This window comes from Labeo rohita, chromosome 10 (assembly GCF_022985175.1).
Source record: "Labeo rohita strain BAU-BD-2019 chromosome 10, IGBB_LRoh.1.0, whole genome shotgun sequence".
Classification (NCBI taxonomy): domain Eukaryota; kingdom Metazoa; phylum Chordata; class Actinopteri; order Cypriniformes; family Cyprinidae; genus Labeo; species Labeo rohita.
In genome coordinates, this window is record NC_066878.1 from 30,086,149 (window position 1) to 30,106,771 (window position 20,623).

The 20,623-nt window shown below is 31.5% G+C and overlaps 1 protein-coding gene across 4 annotated transcripts; it reads right to left on the minus strand.

Moving 5' to 3' along the window:
* Nucleotides 1-268: 268 nt before the first annotated feature.
* On the minus strand, nucleotides 269-15,769 carry LOC127171994 (metal transporter CNNM3). Of its 4 annotated transcripts, XM_051121004.1 has the most exons (10): nucleotides 14,259-15,769; nucleotides 12,172-12,315; nucleotides 11,931-12,089; nucleotides 11,305-11,474; nucleotides 8,856-8,952; nucleotides 8,140-8,270; nucleotides 6,395-6,521; nucleotides 6,061-6,125; nucleotides 5,778-5,796; nucleotides 269-3,841 (listed from the first exon to the last, which is right to left on the minus strand). In XM_051121004.1, the coding sequence occupies exons 1-8, from the start codon at nucleotides 15,640-15,642 to the stop codon at nucleotides 6,076-6,078; spliced, it is 2,262 nt and encodes a 753-aa protein (XP_050976961.1). In that variant the 5' UTR covers nucleotides 15,643-15,769; the 3' UTR covers nucleotides 269-3,841; nucleotides 5,778-5,796; nucleotides 6,061-6,075. The 4 variants fall into 4 exon arrangements, with proteins under 4 accessions (XP_050976961.1, XP_050976962.1, XP_050976960.1 ...); XM_051121005.1 differs by lacking the exon at nucleotides 6,061-6,125; XM_051121003.1 differs by lacking the exon at nucleotides 5,778-5,796.
* Nucleotides 15,770-20,623: the final 4,854 nt, after the last annotated feature.

A 20,623-nucleotide genomic window follows, 5' to 3' on the forward strand; every position in this document is an offset into this window, starting at 1 on the left:
CAAGAAAAGGATTTTTATCTATATATATATATATATATATATTATACATTCGTTATTTTGTGACCATATAAATTGACTTTTACAACAGAACAAACAGTACATTTTAAACAGCAGAAAAATATTTACTTGGATCACACACTGATCGGTGCACTCGGTTATAGCGGATGGGTTATAATGACAGCAACATAAATAAGCATACTTGTAAATAACTGCTTAAAAAAGGTTACATGACCATTTGCATTGATAAAACAACGAATGAAGGCTTGAATTTCATATACATAAAGTTCCGACATTTACTCAAATCACTCTTCCTTTGCACATCAAAACCCAAATAACACACTACCGTTCAAAAGTTTGGGGTCATATTTTTATTTTAAAGGAACTGATACTTTTATTTAAAAAGAATGCACTAAAATAATCAAAAGTGACAGTAAAGACATTTAATTTTTCTATTTCAAACAAATTTTGATTTTGAACTGTCTAAAGACACTGAAGACTGGAGTAAAGATGCAGAAATTACAGCATTGCATCACAGGAATAAATTAAATTGTAAAATATATTTAAATAGAAAGTTTTTTAACATTTTTTACTGCATTTTTGATCAAATAAACATCCTTGGTGAGCATAAGAAACTTGTTTAAAAACAAAAACAACAATTATTCCAAACATTTGAATGGTAGTGTAGGCTGGAATGTCATATAAACTTAAAATAAGCTACTAAGCATGTTTAAACCAAGCATTTTTTTTTTAGGACAAGCGGATGGAACGGATAGCGGATTTATTATAACAGAACACCATGGAATGCCAGAAAAGCTTCTAGACTCACTAAGAAATAGGTTTTAGGTTATTTACCTATCTACACAACATTTCTATGTTTCAAAATATGATACAACCTCAGGAACATTGGGAATTTCAGTATTGCTGAGATCTAATTTCATGTTAATCCAAAGGAGTGGTCAGGTTACTCCAGTATGAGAAAGTTTGGATATTTTCTTTGTTTATACCATCAGCTACATCCGCTACAGTCATGCAAGGCATTTAGTTACCTAATATGCAAATGTTTTGAGATGCAGAATTAAAAGGCAGCCGGACGTAAACATGCAGTGAAAAACTGGGTCAGGATTGCTTAGTTGTTGTAGCACCACTCTGGAATTTATGTTCTAACAATCTGAAAAGTTGGTGGGAAATATATTAAGGAAAAGCTTTTATATGGAAAAAAAAATCCAGTTTTACACTTCTTGCGAATTCCTCTGGATAAACTTTCATTGGGTGCAAATACATATTGGGACATAAAGGGAATATTTTGCCTAAGGACCAAACCTCACCAAACTAGTCAAACCTGTCTTCAGAAGAATCTTTACCTCTGCTCTAAAAAATAAACGTTGCAAAATGGGGTTTTCACAGGAAGAGCAATACACTTTTAAAATATCGTTTTTTTTTGTTTTGTTTTTTCTCCATGTAGAACCATTAATGGAACCTTTCCATTCCACAAAAAGTTCTTGATAATGGATAAAGGTTCTTCAAATTCTGTGTTCTTTACACCAATAAAATAACGGTTCTTTTAAGAACATTTAGGACACCAAAAATGGTTCTACAGTTGGCATCACTGCTAAAAGGCACCTTTTGGAACCTTTATAAGTAAAAGGACCATTCTGGTTCTAAAAAGAATCTTTAGTGAGTTTTTAAACAAACCATTATTAATAAATGTAAACAACTTTTCATGGAATGAAAAGTTTCCACACTGTTAAAACTCGTGTAGCTTAATATAACATAAATGATCTCTTACTGAAATATGTAGTAGAAAAACGCATGAAATATCTACGTTATTTTAAACCTTCATATTGTTTTTATCCATTTTTTGGACATTGGGGGCACCATTGTTTCAATAATGTAAAATGGTTGCGCTCAGTGAGTTACTGCCGTTGCCTGTTACTATTTTTACGGCAACACAACTCGGAAAATATCATACTGATTCAATGACCACAGCTACTGAAAGAACTCACAGGCGGTGACAGATATAGGTGTAGGTTTAAACCAAATGCCATACCATTTATTTTTCCACCTAGTGAGTCTTAACGCCCCCGGATATCCAGTGAAGTCCACGCTGAGAAACTCCTTCAGTGGCTGTGGCGGCCTGACAAGCATCGACATGTTTACATCCGGTCAGGATGGGATCTAGCGTTTGTATCTGCCGTCCGTAAGCTCTTTCAGTAGCTGTGGTCAACTAAAAGCCTCAAAGGCATCAGGGTTAAAGTGGAGAGAACAAAGACGTGGGTGTTTAGAAAGCTTTATTCGACCATTTCTCCTCTTCTTATCGCTAATGTGGCATCGTATCAGTATTTTATCTTCCGAGTTGCGTATTGGAATTGCTCAGATTCTTCTTCTACGAAATGAATTGCATTCTTGAGGGTCTAAACATGCTCGAAAATGCCAAAAGTGGTCAAATTTTGCATTTGATATGGGGTTCAGAAGTGCGTGTGGCAAAATGGCTCAATAGCGCCACCTATAAAATTTCAACGAAGTGCCTCTCGAGCTAAGTTTCACATACATGTACGAAACACCTACAAAAAAGTCTCTTGGTACAAAGTCCAAAACCCAACAGGAAGTCTGATATTTTGAGTTTTCTCAGCAAGTTTTGTGCCGTTTTCGCCATTTTCAGGTGTTGTATTTAAACTCCTCAGAGAGATTTAAACAGATCAACGCCAAATTTGGTCAGTCTAATCTAAAGCCTTTTGTGACGTTAAATTGCGAAATCTTGAGTTTTCATTGAAGGGCGTGTCCGTGGTGGCCTGACAAATTTCGATGTTTCGCCATTAAAAAGGTAGTTGTTACAATTCAGACATACAATGACAAATCTGCACCTGAAAGTAGCAACAGTTAGCGGCAACAGCTCACCAAGCGCAACCATTTCAAGTAACTTTAATCGAAATAATGGCACCCCAACAGAACAAAATATGTATAAAACGATGTGGATTTTCAAAATAATGTCATGGGTTTTCCACTACATATTTTAATAAGAGACATAGTTTACGTTATATTAAGCCATACAAGTCTTAATACGCTGGGATCCCTTGAAAATAAAGGTTCCAAAAGAGGGTTTTCGCAATGATTCCATAGAAGAACCATTTTGGTTCCCCAAAGCACTTTTAAGTGAACAGTTGAACATTTTTGGTTCCATGGATGTTGAAGGTTCTTCATGGAACCATTGATGCTAATAAAGAACCTTTATTTTTAATAGTGCTTCCCCCAAAGGTCTGAAATCTTATTTGTGTTCAAAAAGCATTTAGGCCATTGTTTCTTGAGAATGACAGTTCAAATATGTATCGAGTCACTATTAAGTTAAAAAGATTTGGGAAAAGACAACATTGGCATTAGGGTGAGTAAATGGCTATTTTCTGTCGTTCTGAACCCATTTTGGCACATTAGGGGCTTGACAATTCAGGGCTGTAATACTGCTTATGTGATACGACAAGGATAGTAAGATCTTGGCACACCATTTAATTTAGTAGCACATACGCACACGCATACACTTTAAGGAAATAAGTGAACTCAAACAGAGCACAGAGGAAGCGACATCAGAGGGAACAGCTGAGTAAGCAGAACAGTGAGAACGGATCCCGTCTGACCAGACACGCACGTCTTTTGTTTTTCTCAACAGTCCTCCATCTGGCTCAATCGTTGCATTCCAGGAGTAAAAGATTCATTTAAGACGACAAAAACAAATTAGTTGTCATAATAAAATCCTTGTGAGTTCTGCAGGAAGGTTAGATAGAAGGTCAAAACGCTCCTCTCTGGCTGTGAAGCTCCTCGTCTGGACTGGATTCCTGGCTCTTGCTCGCACCTGCAGAGCCCGGGAAACCAGAGTGAAACCGTCCGTCAAAAAAACTGTTTCATCATTGAATGATAACATATTCTGACGTCATTCTGTGGACAGTGTCCAAAAATTACCTAAAATAATTCAGTGAAGTCAAAGTAAATGAATCACTACAAATTCATCAGAAATGCGTTATTACTAGTAGTGTTATTATTAGTAGACAGATAGTAAGAAGTCACACATACTCTCTGTGTGTGTGTGTGTGTGTGTGTATATATATATATACACACACACAAATTTTATTTTAGTTACTGAACTCTCGATTTACACACACATGTATTTATTTAAAATAAATACATATGTTTTTGTAAGTTCTGATACTAATAATTATATTATGACCAATAACTACAAAATATGATTATAAAATCTATAAAATACTATTTTTTTTTTGTTTAAAACATTTGAAACAATAATAATTAAAAAAAAAAAAAAAAAAAAAGAGAAAGAAAGAAATATATTCACACCCCAAACATAAAACGATATAATATAACATTTTTTAATGTACAATATTAAAAAAATAAACTTCGGCCATATACATTTTACTGCTTTCAAGTAAAAACATTAATATTTCTTATTTATGTATTTTGATTTTGGGTGAAATACGACATGGACTTGCTCCTGTAAGGGTTTAGCCATTTACTAGTAATAAAATAAAATAATTAACATTTTAAATAAATAAAAATAACAATAAATAAATAATTAAATACTGATACATGTATATTTGTTTATTTATTTATTTATTTTTATTATTTTTGACATTTTTTTTTGTTGACAGTTATGCTCATTATAATTAGTGTATTATTTTGTACTTTTAAAAAAGTAAAATATATTTTTTTAAATAAATAAAAATGACAAAATAAATGAATGAACGAATAATTACCTATATATATATATATATAAATCCACTTAATCCATAAAAGTATTTTTAACATTTTTTTGTTGACAATTAAGCCCATTATAATTACTGCATTATTTTGTACTTTTGATTTTTAGTTTTATGTTTTCTTATTCTCAATTTCATTATATTCTCATTTAAATAATGAAGTTATTTTACTGCTTTCAAGTAAAAACACTGTAATGTATGTAATAGATGGCACAACAGTTGGTTTAATTGGCTTTTACAGTAATGAGAATAGCAAAATAATGTACATAATGTTATTTCTTATTTATGTCTTTGGATTTAGGGTGAAATATGACCTGAACTTGCTCCTATATGGGTTCAGCGATAAAATAAATAAATAAATAATTAAATCTATTCATAAATAAATAAATTATTTTTGACAATTATCCCATTATAATGAAAGCATCATTTTGTACTTTTGATTTTTTTTTTTTCTAATTTTCAATTTTGTTAGATTCTCATCCAAGTAATAAAGTCATTTTACTGCTTTCAAGTAAAAACACTGTTTTTTTTTTTTTTTTTTTTTTTTAATAGATGGCACATCATTTAGTTTTTGTTTTTTACAGTAACGAGAACAGCAAAATAATGTACATATTATTTCTTATTTATGTCTCTGGATTTAGGGTAAATTATGACCTGGACTTGCTCCATTATGGGTTCAGAAAAAATAAAATAAAATAAAATAAAATAAAATAAAGAAGGTTTTTCATTATTTTGATTAAGTAAAAATAACTAAAAAAAAAAAATACAGCTAACCAACACAATAAAACACAATAAAAACATGGTAAGATAATAAAAAAACATTATTTGAGTTAATTAAAAAAAAAAATATTTATTTTTGCAAATAAACTCTTCATATATTCCAGACTATTATATTATTATCTCAAAACATTATTTGGCCAATGTTCATTTATTTATCGACCAAAACAATTAATAAATAAATAACATTTGTAATTAGTTAGCCATCTGGTAGGGTGCAGGGAACTTCATAAGAAGACCTACCTGGACATTTATATCCTGTCTGAGAGTTTAATGTGGAAGTGCCAACAGACAGCATTTAATATAGAAGAGGGTTACTTTGCAAAACGGTGGCATTAAAAAATTAGGAGGAAAAACATTGCTTCAAGCTCATATCAGTGATGCATTCAAATATAACCGCTATGCGTCTCATTTGGCATGCACTGATATATCATACCAACCACCTGGCGGCGCTCTGTGATGCGTCGATGCGCTGATGGGATACATGTTTCAAACGTAACATAGCATGCGTATCACTTGCATTTACCTCATGCAAAGCACACTAACAGTAGTTGTCAATGGCGTCAAAGAATGAAAAGTGGAGCTGAAAGTCTAATGGAGATAAAAAAGGGAGAAAATGAAGGGAAGGAGAGAAAAAGACAAAGAAAGAGAACACAGTCTTAGTTCAGCAGAAGAGAGCGATGAAGACAGAAGTTTCATAGACATTCCCGGTCGACCTGTTCTTGCATGTTTAGACTCCACAACATTCCAACACTAGCAAATTACACAGAAACACGGGAAGAAGAAAATATGCAAAATCAAAAGCACAAAGAGTTATGTACTCGCTGTCATGCACGTGTGCCGGTGTTAATGAGACGTACCTTGAGTAGTGTTTTTCTCGTTCAGGAGTTTGGTTTGACTGTTGGGCAGGATCTTAATTTCAGGCGGGTCGGGGCTCTGGGCCACCCGTGACGCCATCACGGCGTTGAGGTACTGCAGCCGGGTCACCTGTGGGACACGGGACGATTTTACAGCAGAAAAAGCAAAGGCGACCTTTTCTGATGGTCAAACAAGTATATTATATACGTGCAAAGAAAAGTCCATCATTTTTTTGGAAAGAATAATTTTAAAAAATGATGGAAATGATGGAACAAGTTCCAAAATAAAGATGTTTCACAACAAAAAAAGTTGGAGAAACCAAAAGACAAAGTCACTGTGCACTTGTTTTAAGAAGGAAATGAACTACAATTGCATAAAAAAAAAATAACAATATCAAACTGTTGGCTTTGATTATAGGTATCGAAAACATTATCTATTAAAAAAAATAATAAATAAATACTATTTGCTAAAAATCAATTTCTGGATTTTTTTTGTTACATTTATAATGTATGTTGTTAATATATGTTAAATAACATTTAAAATACCTTAATAAATGTAATATAATAGTAAAATATTTAAATATATTCAAAATACTTCTAAATGTTAAAATAATAATTTTAATAATAATAAAATATATTTAAGTTATTTTTTAAATGTTAAAACAAAATAAATATATTCAATGTTTAGATAATAATAAAAAAATCTATTTAAAAACAGTAAAAAAAATTTTTTTTTAAAAAACTAAATATAATAATACTCCTAAATATAAATATATTTAAATATTTGTAAATGTTAAAATAATAAAATAAATATACAAATAAAAATATTTAATGTTAAAATATTAATATTCAATACTTTAATATGTTAAAATAATAAATATATAATAATAATATTAATTAAATATATTTAGAAAAATGTTAAATTAATAACAACAACAACTCCTAAAATGTTCAAATATACTGAAATATTTTTAAATGTTAAAATAATAAAATAAATATACAAATAAAAATATTTTATGTTAAAATACTACTACTACTACTACTACTACTAATAAATATTTAAATATATTTAAAATATATCTAGAAAAAAATTAAATACAAATACTCCTAAAATATATTGAAATATGTTATGTTAAAATAATAATAATAATAATAATAACAATAATAATAATAATAATAATAATAATAATAATAATAATAATAATAATAATAATAATAATTAGTGCTGGGCAACGATTAATCGCATCCAAAAAAGTTTCTGTGTGCATAATATGTTTGTGTACTGTGTATTTTATGTATATATAAATACACACATGCATGTATATATTTAAAAAAAATATTAAAATATTAAATATATTTACATACAATATAAATAATATGAATATAAATATATACATGTAAATATTTTCAAAATATAAACTGTATGTGTGTCTTTATCTATACATCATTAATATACACAGTACACACACATATATAAACAAAACTTTTATTTTGGATGCGCTTAATCATGATTACTCGTTGCCCAGCACTAATAATAATAATAATAATGTAAATTTAACATGTAAAACACAAACAGAAAAACAACCACTGACTGAAATGTAAGCTTGACATTGGCTGAAGGACAAAAAAATGTAACCAAAAAAAAAAAAAAAAAAAATCATCAAATGAACAAATATGAATAAATACGTATTGCAGCACACAAGAATAACCACAACAGACGAGAGCTGTGCGTGTTGCTCTGCGCTCACCTTGATGAACTGCAGGTCTGTGAGGGCTCGTACTGTGTAGTCGGGACAGTAGCTGGACGGGCTGGTGGCTTCTCCCAGATCAAAGGGGTCTCTGGGTGACTGGCGTTGCGTGGACACCGGAGACTGATGGACTGATCACGCAAACAACAATCACAGTCAATATACAAGAACACAGACTGCTGAGCAATAACACTGTAGTCCTAATCAGGCGTAAAGCAATAAAACAAGTGATAAATCTTATCAATTCCTCAGATGTTTATCTGAATTTTTGTCCTAATCAACTGCTACTGCATTAAAATGATCTACTGCAAGATATTGTGTCATATGTTAGGATTGCATGTCTGTTGTGTTGCATCGAGTAGCTCCGCCCACAGCGAAATCTCATTGGTCTATAATTTAAAAACCACTAAACTATATATTCATCATCAAATTTGTTCTGACTGGATGCAAAAGTATCACTTCCTGTGGCATTTTACTCTTAGTGATGACAGAAAAACTGGAAAGTTTGCAGCTGAACGTCAACATCTAAACAATAGTCCCTTATAGACCTTTTGCTTTCAAAACACACAGTTTGTTGCTCTACAGTTTACAAGCAAAACTCACAGGAATGTCTTTGACTGCCATGAACTTTTAAGCAACATCCATGAGTCAACTTTGACTAATATGATGAATTTGGATTTAGGATTATCGTAAAAACACATATTGTCAGGACAAACCTGAGGAGGGAGCTGTGAGCGCCGAAACACCGTAGTAGGTGAACGCACCATTCTCAAACTTCAAACCCTCTTTCCCGATCTCCACCTCCACACGGCCCTACACACAAACATATGATTGAAACCACCAAAAATTAAGAGAAAAACACACATTTTCTTTTATAATAAAAAAAATGCATTTCAATTAATGAAGACTTATTATTATACTTATTATATATTTTATGGTTGATCACATATATATTCCTATATAATTGATCAAATAATCAAAGTCATAAATATAAATAAATAAAGTATAAATCAATATAATAATGAATAAACGTAATTTTAATTGTTAAAGAATAATACTTAGTGAAATATTATATTTATATTTTAATATATAATATATAATATTATATTTTAATAATAAAGAATGAAAATACTACTAATACTACAACTAATAGTACTAATACTACTAATATCATATTTATCAAAACAACAAATAATTATCCATGTTTAAATATTTTTTATTTACTTACAATTAAAATAATTTTAATTGTTAAAATAATAATAATAATAAAATAATAATAATAATAATAATAATAATAATAATAATAGTTATTATTAAATTAGCAATATTAAATGATCAAATATCGAAACATATTTAAATATTCTAAATGGTTATACTTAAACAATAAAAAAATAAAAATACTGGCAATACCACTACTAACACTGCTAAAATATAATATTTATCAAAACACTATTAAAAAATAATAATGATCAATGTTTAAATATATCTTTAAATTTTAAATAATTGTAATTGTTTAAAAAAACAATTAAAAATAATAATAGTAATAGTTATTATTGTATTATTGTATTATTATTATAATGGTTATATTTTAACAGTAAAAAATAATAATACTGCCAATACCACTACTAATACTGTTAATATTATATTTATCAAAACACTATTTAAAAATAATGATCAATAATTAAATATTTCTTTATATTTTAAATCATTTTAAATATTATTTTAAATAATAATAATAATAGTTGTTATTAAATTAGCAATATTACATGATCAAATATTGAAATATATTTAAAATATTCTACATAAAAAAATAAATAATAATAATAACAATAACAATAATATTAATAATAATAATAATAATAATAATAATAATAAAAAAATCACCACTACTAATACTGCTAATATCATATTTATCAAAACACCCCTAATAATGATCAATATTTAAATATATTTTATATGTTAAATCATTTTAATTGTTAAAATAATAATAATAATAATAATAATACTAATAATAATAGTTAATAAAATATTTCTTTATATTTAAATAATTTTAAATATTATTTTAAATAATAATAATAATAGTTGTTATTAAACTAGCAATAAAAAATGATGAAACATTTAAATATTTTTTAAATATTCAAAATGGTAGATGGTTTTTAATAAAAAAATTATAATACTGACAATACCACTACTAATTCTGCTAATATCATATTTATCAAAACACTATTAAAAAAATAATGATCAATGCTTAACATTTGTTTATATTTTAAATAATTTTAATTGTTAAAATAGTACTAGTAGTAATAGAAGTAGTTGTTACTAAATGAGCTATATTAAATGATCAAACACTGAAATATATTAAAAATATTCCAAATGGGTATATTTTAACAATGAAAAAAATAATAAATACTGCCAATTCCACTATTTACACTGCTAATATTATATTTATCAAAATGCTATTAAAAAAAAATAATGATCAATGTTTAAATATTTCTTTATATTTGAAATAATTTTAATTGTTAAAATACTACTACTACTAGTAGTAGTAATAGTAGTAGATGTTATTAAATTAGCAATATTAAATAATAAAATATCGAATTGTTTAAATATTCTAAATGGTTATATTTTAGCAATAAAAAAATAATACTGCCAACACCACTACTAATACTGCTAATATCATATTTATCAAAACACTCCTAAAAAACAATGATCAATGTTTAAATATTCCTTTATATTTTAAATTTTTAAATATTTAATAGATAACGATCATAATAATAGTTACTATTAAATTAACAATGCAAAACAGTCAAATATTAATATATATATTTAAAATAGTAATATTTAAATAATAAAGAAACTACTACTACCAATACTACTACTACTATCACATTTATCAAAACACTATTAAAACATTCTGGAAGATTAATAATAACAGAAAAAGTGTATTATTAGTAGTATTATTAGATTATCAGCGTTAAATTTTCAAATATTGAAATATACTTAAAATGTACTTTTAAATGTTACTATTAATAATGTTACACAACTATTAATAATAATTATAATAAAATTCAGATACCGTATATTAACACTATTATGTATACCAGTGCTTATAAAGCGTTGACATGCACACATATGTAATTCACACTATGATGGCGGCTGTCGCACCTGCAGCAGCAGAATGAAGTAATCCACAGGGTGGTTCCGCGTGTACAGGTAGTGATCAGGACTAAGCCGGTTTGCGGGGTCAAACTTCACTTCTTGATTGACGCTCGGGTGCCGCAGCAGATGAAACAGGACTCTCTCTGACACGCGCTGCGGGCTGAAATGTTCCACCTCTGAAACACAGGAGGAGGAACAGTGCTGCTTAATGGCGTATGAAATCACCTCCATTAACAAGCGCAGAAACACAAATCGTCCCGCCGTTGATCCGAGAGACGGGGAACGTCCTTTAAAAGTTGAGGCTTGTTGAGACAAACTTCTTTAGCTCTGTTATTCTTGTCAGGCGAAACAGACATGCACTAATGTTTATGGTCAGTAAAATCTGTAATGTTTTGAAAGAAGTCTGTAATGCTCAACGAAGCTGCATTTATTTGATCAAAAATATAATAAAATTGTAAAATAATATTACAACTTAAAATAGCTGTTTTCTATTTGAATATATTGTAAAATGTAATTTTTTCCTGTGATGCAAAGCTGAATTTTCAGCATCATTCCTCCAGTCACGTGATCCTTCAGAAATCATTCTAATATGCTGATTTGCAGCTTATTGTTTCACATTAAAGCAGACAGACCTCGGGAGAGGAATCGGTGGGTGGCCAGCAATAGTTGAGGAGAGGTGCGGATCTTCGGTTCGCCCTCTGGAGGTTTGAAGATGGAGAACTCGTCATGAACGCTGCGCGGCTCCAGGGGGATCTCCAGCGGGGCCATTGGACGCTTCACCTTCATGTCCACTGTGGATTAAGACAAAACGCATTATAATTCAGCTGAAATGAGGCGACAGGTATCGATTGAAAAACACATAGAGCTGCTCACTGTAGCCATCAGACTCGTCCAGGATCTCCGATTTGATGATCTCCTCAATGACGTCCTCCAGCGTGACCAGACCCAGAACCTCGTAGAACGGATCTCCTTCGCCCTCGTTATTCACCTTCTGAACGATGGCCAGGTGTGAGTTTCCTGAAAACAGAGAGAGAACGTATGCTTTAGTAGAAGCAGCTTTGTAATGACTTTGTTTTCTCCGAGTTGCATTCTACAAATTGTGATTATTAAATTTATTATTAAAAACAAAAAAGAGAATTCTTATTATACAGTAAATATTAAATTTCAAAACAAAACAAAAATTCTGTTACTAACCAATAAAAATAAAAACTTAAAGAGCGATATGTAATAAACACTGATATATAATCACTGTTTTAGATGTATTATAACAAATATTTAAACAATTTGGAAAAAATATATATTATTAAAATATAAAGTAAATCTTAAATAATATAAACATAAATATAAAAAAACAATAAAACTAAAAAACGTTTAGTAAAAAATAAAAACCCAAATATTTATATGCATTTAGTAGCAATAATTGGTAAATATTGGTTATACATTGATAACTAGTTTAAAGGCATCTGCCTAGGATTATCACGTTATCAAAATACTAATAACACACTCTAACAGTTTAATAACAATGATAATAATGATAATTATTATTGCTAAATATTGAATTACTTTAATAACATTTTAAAATTTTATATTTTAATAAATGCTAATATATTATAAATGATAAATAAAAATGTTTAGTGAAAATAAAACCCCAAATATTTATATGCATTCAACAGCAATAATTTGTAAAATATTGTTTGTACATTGATAATTAGTTTCAAAATACTAATAACACACTCTTCCAGATTAATAATGATGATGATGATAATAATATTATTATTGCTAAAAATTAGATTATTTTAATAGCATTTTAAATATTAATATTGTAATAAATGTTAATATTTTATAAATAATAATAAATAATTTTTTTTGTGAAAATAAAACCCAAATATTTATATGTATTCAGTAGCAACAATTGGTAAATATTGGTCATACATTGATAGCTAGTTTAAAGGCATCTGCCTAGGATTATCACATTATCAAAATACTAATAACACACTCTAACAAATTAATAACAATGATAATAACAATAATTGTTTTTGCTAAATATTTAATTATTAATAGCATTTCAAATGCAATATTTTAGTAAATGCTAATATTTTATAAATAATAATAAATAAATACATGTTTAGTAAAAATAAAAACCCAAATATTTATATGCTTTCAGTATCAGTCTAAATTGTTAGCATTAATTATTCTGACAACAGTATTAATTATTCTGACAATAATTACAATAGTAATAGTAGTAATGCTGCTGCTATTAATGATAAAATGATTAAATATTGAAACATATCTCAATTATTTTAATATTTTAAATCTTAAAATTTTAACAAATGTTAATATTAATAATAATTAGTGAAAATAGACACCCAAATTTATAGAAATTCAATATCAGCCTGTCATAAACTATTACAACTAGTTTGAAGGCATCTTCTTAGGATTATTGGCCCAACTATTGGCCTAGTCAGGTCAACAGCACTGCAGATAACTGCTAAAATGTGACCATGAACCACAAAACTAGTCTTAAGGAGCGCGGATGTATTTTTAGCAATAGCCAAAAATACACTGTATGGGTCAAAATTATTGATTTTTCTTTTATGCCAAAAATCATTAGGATATTAAGTACAGATCATGTTCCATGAAGATATTTTATAAATTTCCTACCGTAAATATGTCAAAACTTCTATATGCTATATGCAAAAAATATGCTAAGAACTTCATTTGGACAACTTTGAAGGTGATTTTCTCAATATTTTGATGTTTTTGCACCCTCAGATTCCAGATATTTAAATAGTTGTACCTTGACCAAATATTGTCTATCCTAACAAATCATACATCAATGGAAAGCTTATTTACTTAGCTTCCGTGTGATGTATAAATCTCTGTTTTGAAAAATTGACCCTTATGACTGGTTTTGTGGTCCAGGGTCATATTTTGAAGGCATCTGCTTAGGATTGACATGCCTTTTTTGAATTCTTCCAGCATTGCATCCAGCTTGGTGTCATTAAACACAAAATGCAGAGGATGGTTGTAGAACTTTGTGATGGTGGTCATGGGAGTGCGGTCCTCCGGATCAACCAGCGCCAGGTCTTTGACGTACAAGATTTCTACAATGTTAGACCTCTCCTCTTCGTACACCGGTACGCGAGTGTATCCGCTCTGCATGATCTCAGACATGGTGTTGAAGTCCAGCACGGCCGTGGAGGGCAGCATGAAGCAATCTTTCAGCGGGGTCAAGATGTCCTCCACGGTTTTGGTCCTGAGAGCGCCTTTACTGAACTCCACCTTGACGAACTCATTATACGGATCGTTCACACTAGTCCGAATCATTTCCATGGTTTTCTCACGGACACCCACGGTGCTCACGTCCCGGTGCAGGATCAGGTCCAGCAGGAGGCCGAGAGGACAAGAAAGCGGACACGTCAGGATGAGACAGATCTGGGCCAGCCATATCAAACCCGGTGCCATCTGGAAGCCGTAACCCGAACAAACAATATGAGGGACCAACTCAGCCAGGAGGAATATGAGGAAGCCACTAGTGAACACGGCGGGCAGGATGGAGCCATAGAGGCGGTACAAAAGCACGCCGAGCACAGAGTGACCCAAAGCGCAAATGAACAGGAGCGAACAAACCAGAACGTTTCCTCTCCTCCGGATGGGCTTGAGGCGCTTGGCCGCCCGCTTTTCATCCTCCGAACCGCAGCTGTGCAGAACATACAGCTCCAGTGGGTCCAGCCACAGCAAACTCAGATTTACACACCTGACCACACTGCAAATCAAAACCAGAACCACGACCACCAAAATCAGACCCCATAATGGAATGTAATCTGACGGCACAGCCGGGTTCTTGATAACAAACTTGTCTGTTTTGAAAGCACCCCATGTCTGGCCCTTTAAGACGCACATATGATGGAGCACAGGCGCTGCATCTTTATTCTCCGGTTCGGATGCTGCAGGCTCCGTTTGCACTGTTATAATCCCGCTGTTTTCGTCATCTGACTCGAACGCTCCGCGTACCCGGAACGCGGAGGTATTGCGGCGTTCCTCAAACACGCACGGGTCATCCGAACCGCCTCCGGCCGGGGCGAACGCGACCCACGGCCAGGTCTCATTGGACAGGTAGGACCCAAACAATCTGAGCTTAAAAGTGGTCCCGTGCGGAGCTACGACGACCCGTTCGCGCATGTACACCCGATCGGTAACGTCCTCCAGGCGCAGCCCGTAAACCTGCGTTTCTTGAAGGCTGCAGGTTCCGAACCCGCACAGGAACGAAATGATCAACGGGAGACGCAGCTCCGCCAAGCTGACCACCATATTGGAACAGGGCAGCCTGGCTTTATGAATCATGTGACGCTGATGTTGTTACCCTCCTAGTGCTTCAGTTGTGTTCATATAAAACGGTGAGGGAAACTGAATCGGTCCGGCCGCCATGTTGGCTCCGAGATTCTTGAGAAACAGGCACGGACTTGCCCTCGAACTCTGGAGCCACAATGAACGTAGTTTCTTGCCGCCACGTCGTGTCCATAATGGACCAATGAGAGAAGAGCAGCCACTTGCTTGACCAATCGGAGAACGGGCTGGCTTGTTAAAGCCACGCCCACAACGGCACTGAGGACCTTCAGTACAAGAGATTAGAATCTTTTCAAGGCTTTTTGGAAAACGAACGGTTGTATGTGGTTAAAAACAGTTATTTTTAAACATTCACAGCTAAAAAACGATTTTAATGTTTTACACCTTGTAAAAGTTTTACCTACAGTTTGCCATTGGAATAAAGTAGTGCTGTCAAACGATTAATCGCATCCAAAATACAAGTTTTGTTTACATAATATATGTGTGTGTATATATTTAAGGAAAATATGTTATGTTAATATATTCAATATGTTTATATATAAGTTACATGAATATGCTCAAAATATATAGTGTACGTATGTGTATTTATATATACATAATAAATATACACAGTACACACATACATATTATGTAAACAAAAACTTTCATTTTGGATGAGAATAACTGATTAATCGTTTGACAGCACTAGAATAAAATCAATATCACTATACAGACTGAGCAAAAGATGTGTTTTAATAGAGAAATATTTAGTAGGTCTGTAAATTTATTAATTGCATGCAAAATGAAAGTTTGTGTTTACATAAAATGTGTGTATACGGTGTATAGTAATTTATATATATATATATAAATACACATACATGTAAGTTATATATATGTACATATAATATTTTATATATAAATAACATTTTTCTAAAATATATACATGCATCTGTGTATTAATATATACATAATATACACAATTTATGTAAACAAACGTTTATTTTGCATGCGATTAATTGGTTTACAGCACTAGAATAAAAGCAATATCACTATACAGACTGAGCAAAGGAGGTGTTTTAATAGAGAAATATTTAGTAGGTCTGTCAATCTATTAATTGCATGCAAAATGAAAGTTTGTGTTTACATAAAATGTGTGTATACGGTGTATATTAATTATATATATATATATATATATATATATATATACACATACATGTAAGTTATATATATGTACATATAATATTTTATATATAAATAACATTTTTCTAAAATATACATGCATCTGTGTATTAATATATACATAATATACACATTTTGTAAACAAACGTTTATTTTGCATGCGATTAATTAGTTTACAGCACTAGAATAAAAGCAATATCACTACACAGACTGAGCAAAGGAGGTGTTTTAATAGAGAAATATTTAGATTTAGCATTTACATCATTAGAACTCAACAGAAATACAAAATATTATATACAGATTGCTTTAAATACGATCATGTTCACGTACAGTACATCTCTTTTGCATTTCCCTTTAAAGAGAGCAACTTAAGAAAAAAACGTTACGATTACAGTTTGTTGTGATGTTTTAAAAAGCAAATATGACAAAAAATAGCCAACCCCACTCACAAAACAAATCATGGAATCATTTCGCATGGCTTTTTTAATGGAAGACAAGTGTGTGTTTTCACACTTGATGTAGTGAACCCTAAACAAAGTGTGCTTAGATACAATACCCTGAACTGTTTGAAAGGTCAACAAAGGTCACGACCCTGAAAAGTAAATGGAAAACGCAAACATTTCCTGAAAACACACTTTTATAATCTTTAACTGTGGTCTAATTATCAAACAGAGGTTTGTCTCCCGTTGAGTTTCTCAGGAGAAACTACCATGAACATTAAAAGCAGATTACTGAGCTGGATTGAACTACACTCAGCACCACACTCGAAGGAATTTCATTAGTTCCCCACAAACAGAGTTCCTGTGCAATAAGAAAGGAACGTGGGCATTAAATGGACAAATGAAAGTGCAAAAGGCTTTGGCTGATGTTCACACTCAAAAATTTAATTCCATGTCGTGTTGCAACTTTGGTCATGACGTAACATGTTAACCTCAGTACAGCGTTTGAGCGTGCAATGCCCACGTTTTGGTTTCAGTTGAAGTAAATACTAGTCAAATTTCACATACATAAGAAATGTCAGTTGAGGTAAAATGCAACTCATCTCTTCTCTTACTGTGCAATACATTAAACATCTTAAAAAACAAACAAGAACTAGTTATTGCTTCAGATTTAAATCTCTCGTAAAGGCAGCAAAACTTATAAATAACTTAGAAATCGTAATATACAAGTCAATTTCATACGTTTCAACAAGCAAAACATAAATAATCATAACCCAATATTATTCTTCTCAGTAGTTACTTCTTATACTCTCTCATGAGGATATTTTTATAATTTATGAAGTAAAAGAACACTTTAACACTGAAAGCTTTATGCATGCACTGCATAGTGTACTTACAGTATGAATACATCAGAATAAACACGGTTTCTAATGTCAGCTCAGCATGAGAGGAACACAATGGAAAAATCACTGTGTGACCTCCGAAATATGATCTCTAGACAGAACCAGCTTTATGCTCACTGCAAGTGTAGAAAATCTTAATACTAGTGCAAGGAACGAGGGTTTAGTTTGCCTTAAACTTTCTATCAGAAAATAGATTTGGAGAAATTTAACATTTGCTCACCAACGGATCCTCTGGAGTGAATGGGTGCCGTCAGAATGAGAGTCCAAACAGCTGCTAAAAACAAAACAATAATCCACAAGTAATCCACACCACTCCAGTACAAAAAGTAATGTCTTTGTAAGAAACAAATCCATCATTATGGCATTTAAACTTGAACTCAAACTCGTCCATAATTCATAATAACGCTTCTTCCAGTGAAAAAGGCCATTTCCTGTTGTTTTCAACTGTTTTGGACTGTAAACAGTGCTTGATCTGTGCATATTTCTCTCCTGATTTAGATAAAGTGACTTTTTTTTCACTAGAGAAAATACAGATAGAAGACTCATATTTTAGCAGCTTTTCACTTCATGAGACATTAATTGTGATGTTCTTATCAGCTGTTTGGACTCTCATTCTGACGGCACCCATTCACTACACAGGATCCATTGGTGAACAAGTGACGCAATGCTACATTTCTCTAAATCCGTTTTGATGAATAAACTCATCTGCATCTCAGAAAGTTTTTGGGTGAACTATTCCTTAATCTATAACCTATAATCTGTTCACTTTTAACTCACTAAACAGTTTTAACAAACTAAACAGTGCTAGTGATGTCACACTTCAGGAAGAGAAACTGAAGATTCAGTAGTGTACAAACAAGCATGAGAATCAAAATGAATACGTTTCACTTTAGTTCACAGTGAATTCTATTCAAGCATCTGTTTTTGAGGATGGGAATGTCAGTGGAAAACAGCACTGGTGTTGTTTGATGGACAGTCGTAGCCTTTGAGATCAAGAACTGGGTAAATCTTACAAAACCTCAGGTCATATTTCACAGCAAATTCAAAAATTAAAATCTATATGTAATTAGGACCACTAAGATTTTTTTGCACTGTGATATTATTTATCATTTTCATTAGTATAAAGTGAAAAAATAATACTTGTTTTGTTAAGTGTTTATGCATTATGGTGGCATTTGTACGGATTTAAAGTTTGTATAATTTAAATGAACAATTAATTTTATGAATGAGAATATAAATGACAATTTGTGAAGATAATGTGCTTCCAGAACAAAAATTTACAGATAATTTACTCACCCCCTTGTCATCCAAGATATTTGTGTCTTTTCTTGAGGAAAACATTTCAGAAATTATCTCCATATTGTGGACTTAAATGGTGCCCGCAAATTTGAACTTCCAAAATGCAGTTTAAATGCAGCTTCAAATGGCTCAAAACGATCCCAGCTGAGGAAGAAGGTCTTATCTAGCGAAACGATTGGTCATTTTCTAAACAAATGGGCAATTTATATACTTTCTAACCTCAAACGCTCGTCTTGTCTAAGTCTGTGTGAACAGTTTTTTTCCGGGTCAATACAGTTAGGGTACGTCGAAAAACTCTCGTCTCGTTTTCTTCCCCAACTTCAAAATCGGCCTACATCGCTGCAAAAGTACCAACCCAGTGTTAACAAAGTGAACACGTAAAAAAATTAAATGCCCTTACAAAAAAAAAAAAAAGAAAAACAGCGATGTAGGACGACTTTGACGTTGAATAAGAAAATGAAACGGGAGTTTTTCGACATACCCAAACTGTACCGGATTTCACAGACTATGCATACGTGTGGCAGAGACGAGACAAGACGAGCATTTGAGGTTAACAAGTGTATAAATTGTCAAATTGTTTCGAAAATGACCGATCCTTTTGCTAGATAAGACCCTTCTTCCTTGGCTGGGATCGTTTGGAGCCATTTGAAGCTGCATTTAAACTACATTTTGGAAGTTCAAACTTAGAGCCACCACTGAAGTCCACTACATGGAGAGAAATTCTGGAATGTTTTAACAATGTCTTTACGACTGAAGAAAGAAAGACACAAACGTCTTGGATGACAAGGGGGGTGAGTGAATTACCTGTAATTTTTTGTAATTTGATAAAACAATGCATAAAAATAAAAAAATTTAATGGTGTAAACAGACTTCATTTTATCAAATTAAATATTTTGTTGTGAAATATAACTCATTTTTGTGAGATTCATCCAAAAAAGAAAAACAAACTATATTACTTATTAATTTAGACAAAAAAATAAATATATTAATATTTAAATAAATTATTATATCATATTTTAGAATCATATAAATCACAGATCTGGATTTGCAGTGGTCAATGCTCAATGTTGTTTTTCTTTTTTTTTGCTACAGACGTCTCAGTCTTGAGTACGTGCGGTTCTCCAAACGTCTGTGTCATCAAATTTCACGTCTGCAAACTATACAGAATTTCCCTTCATG

Excerpts from the sequence above, each read along its gene's own strand:
- LOC127171994 (XM_051121002.1), bottom strand. The coding sequence starts at position 15,642 with ATGATTCATAAAGCCAGGCTGCCCTGTTCCAATATGGTGGTCAGCTTG. Across the intron at positions 11,475-11,930 it reads CCACCGATTCCTCTCCCGAG|AGGTGGAACATTTCAGCCCG; the intron begins GTCTGTCTGCTT and ends CCTGTGTTTCAG. Across the intron at positions 8,271-8,855 it reads GCTCACAGCTCCCTCCTCAG|TCCATCAGTCTCCGGTGTCC; the intron begins GTTTGTCCTGAC and ends TTGCGTGATCAG.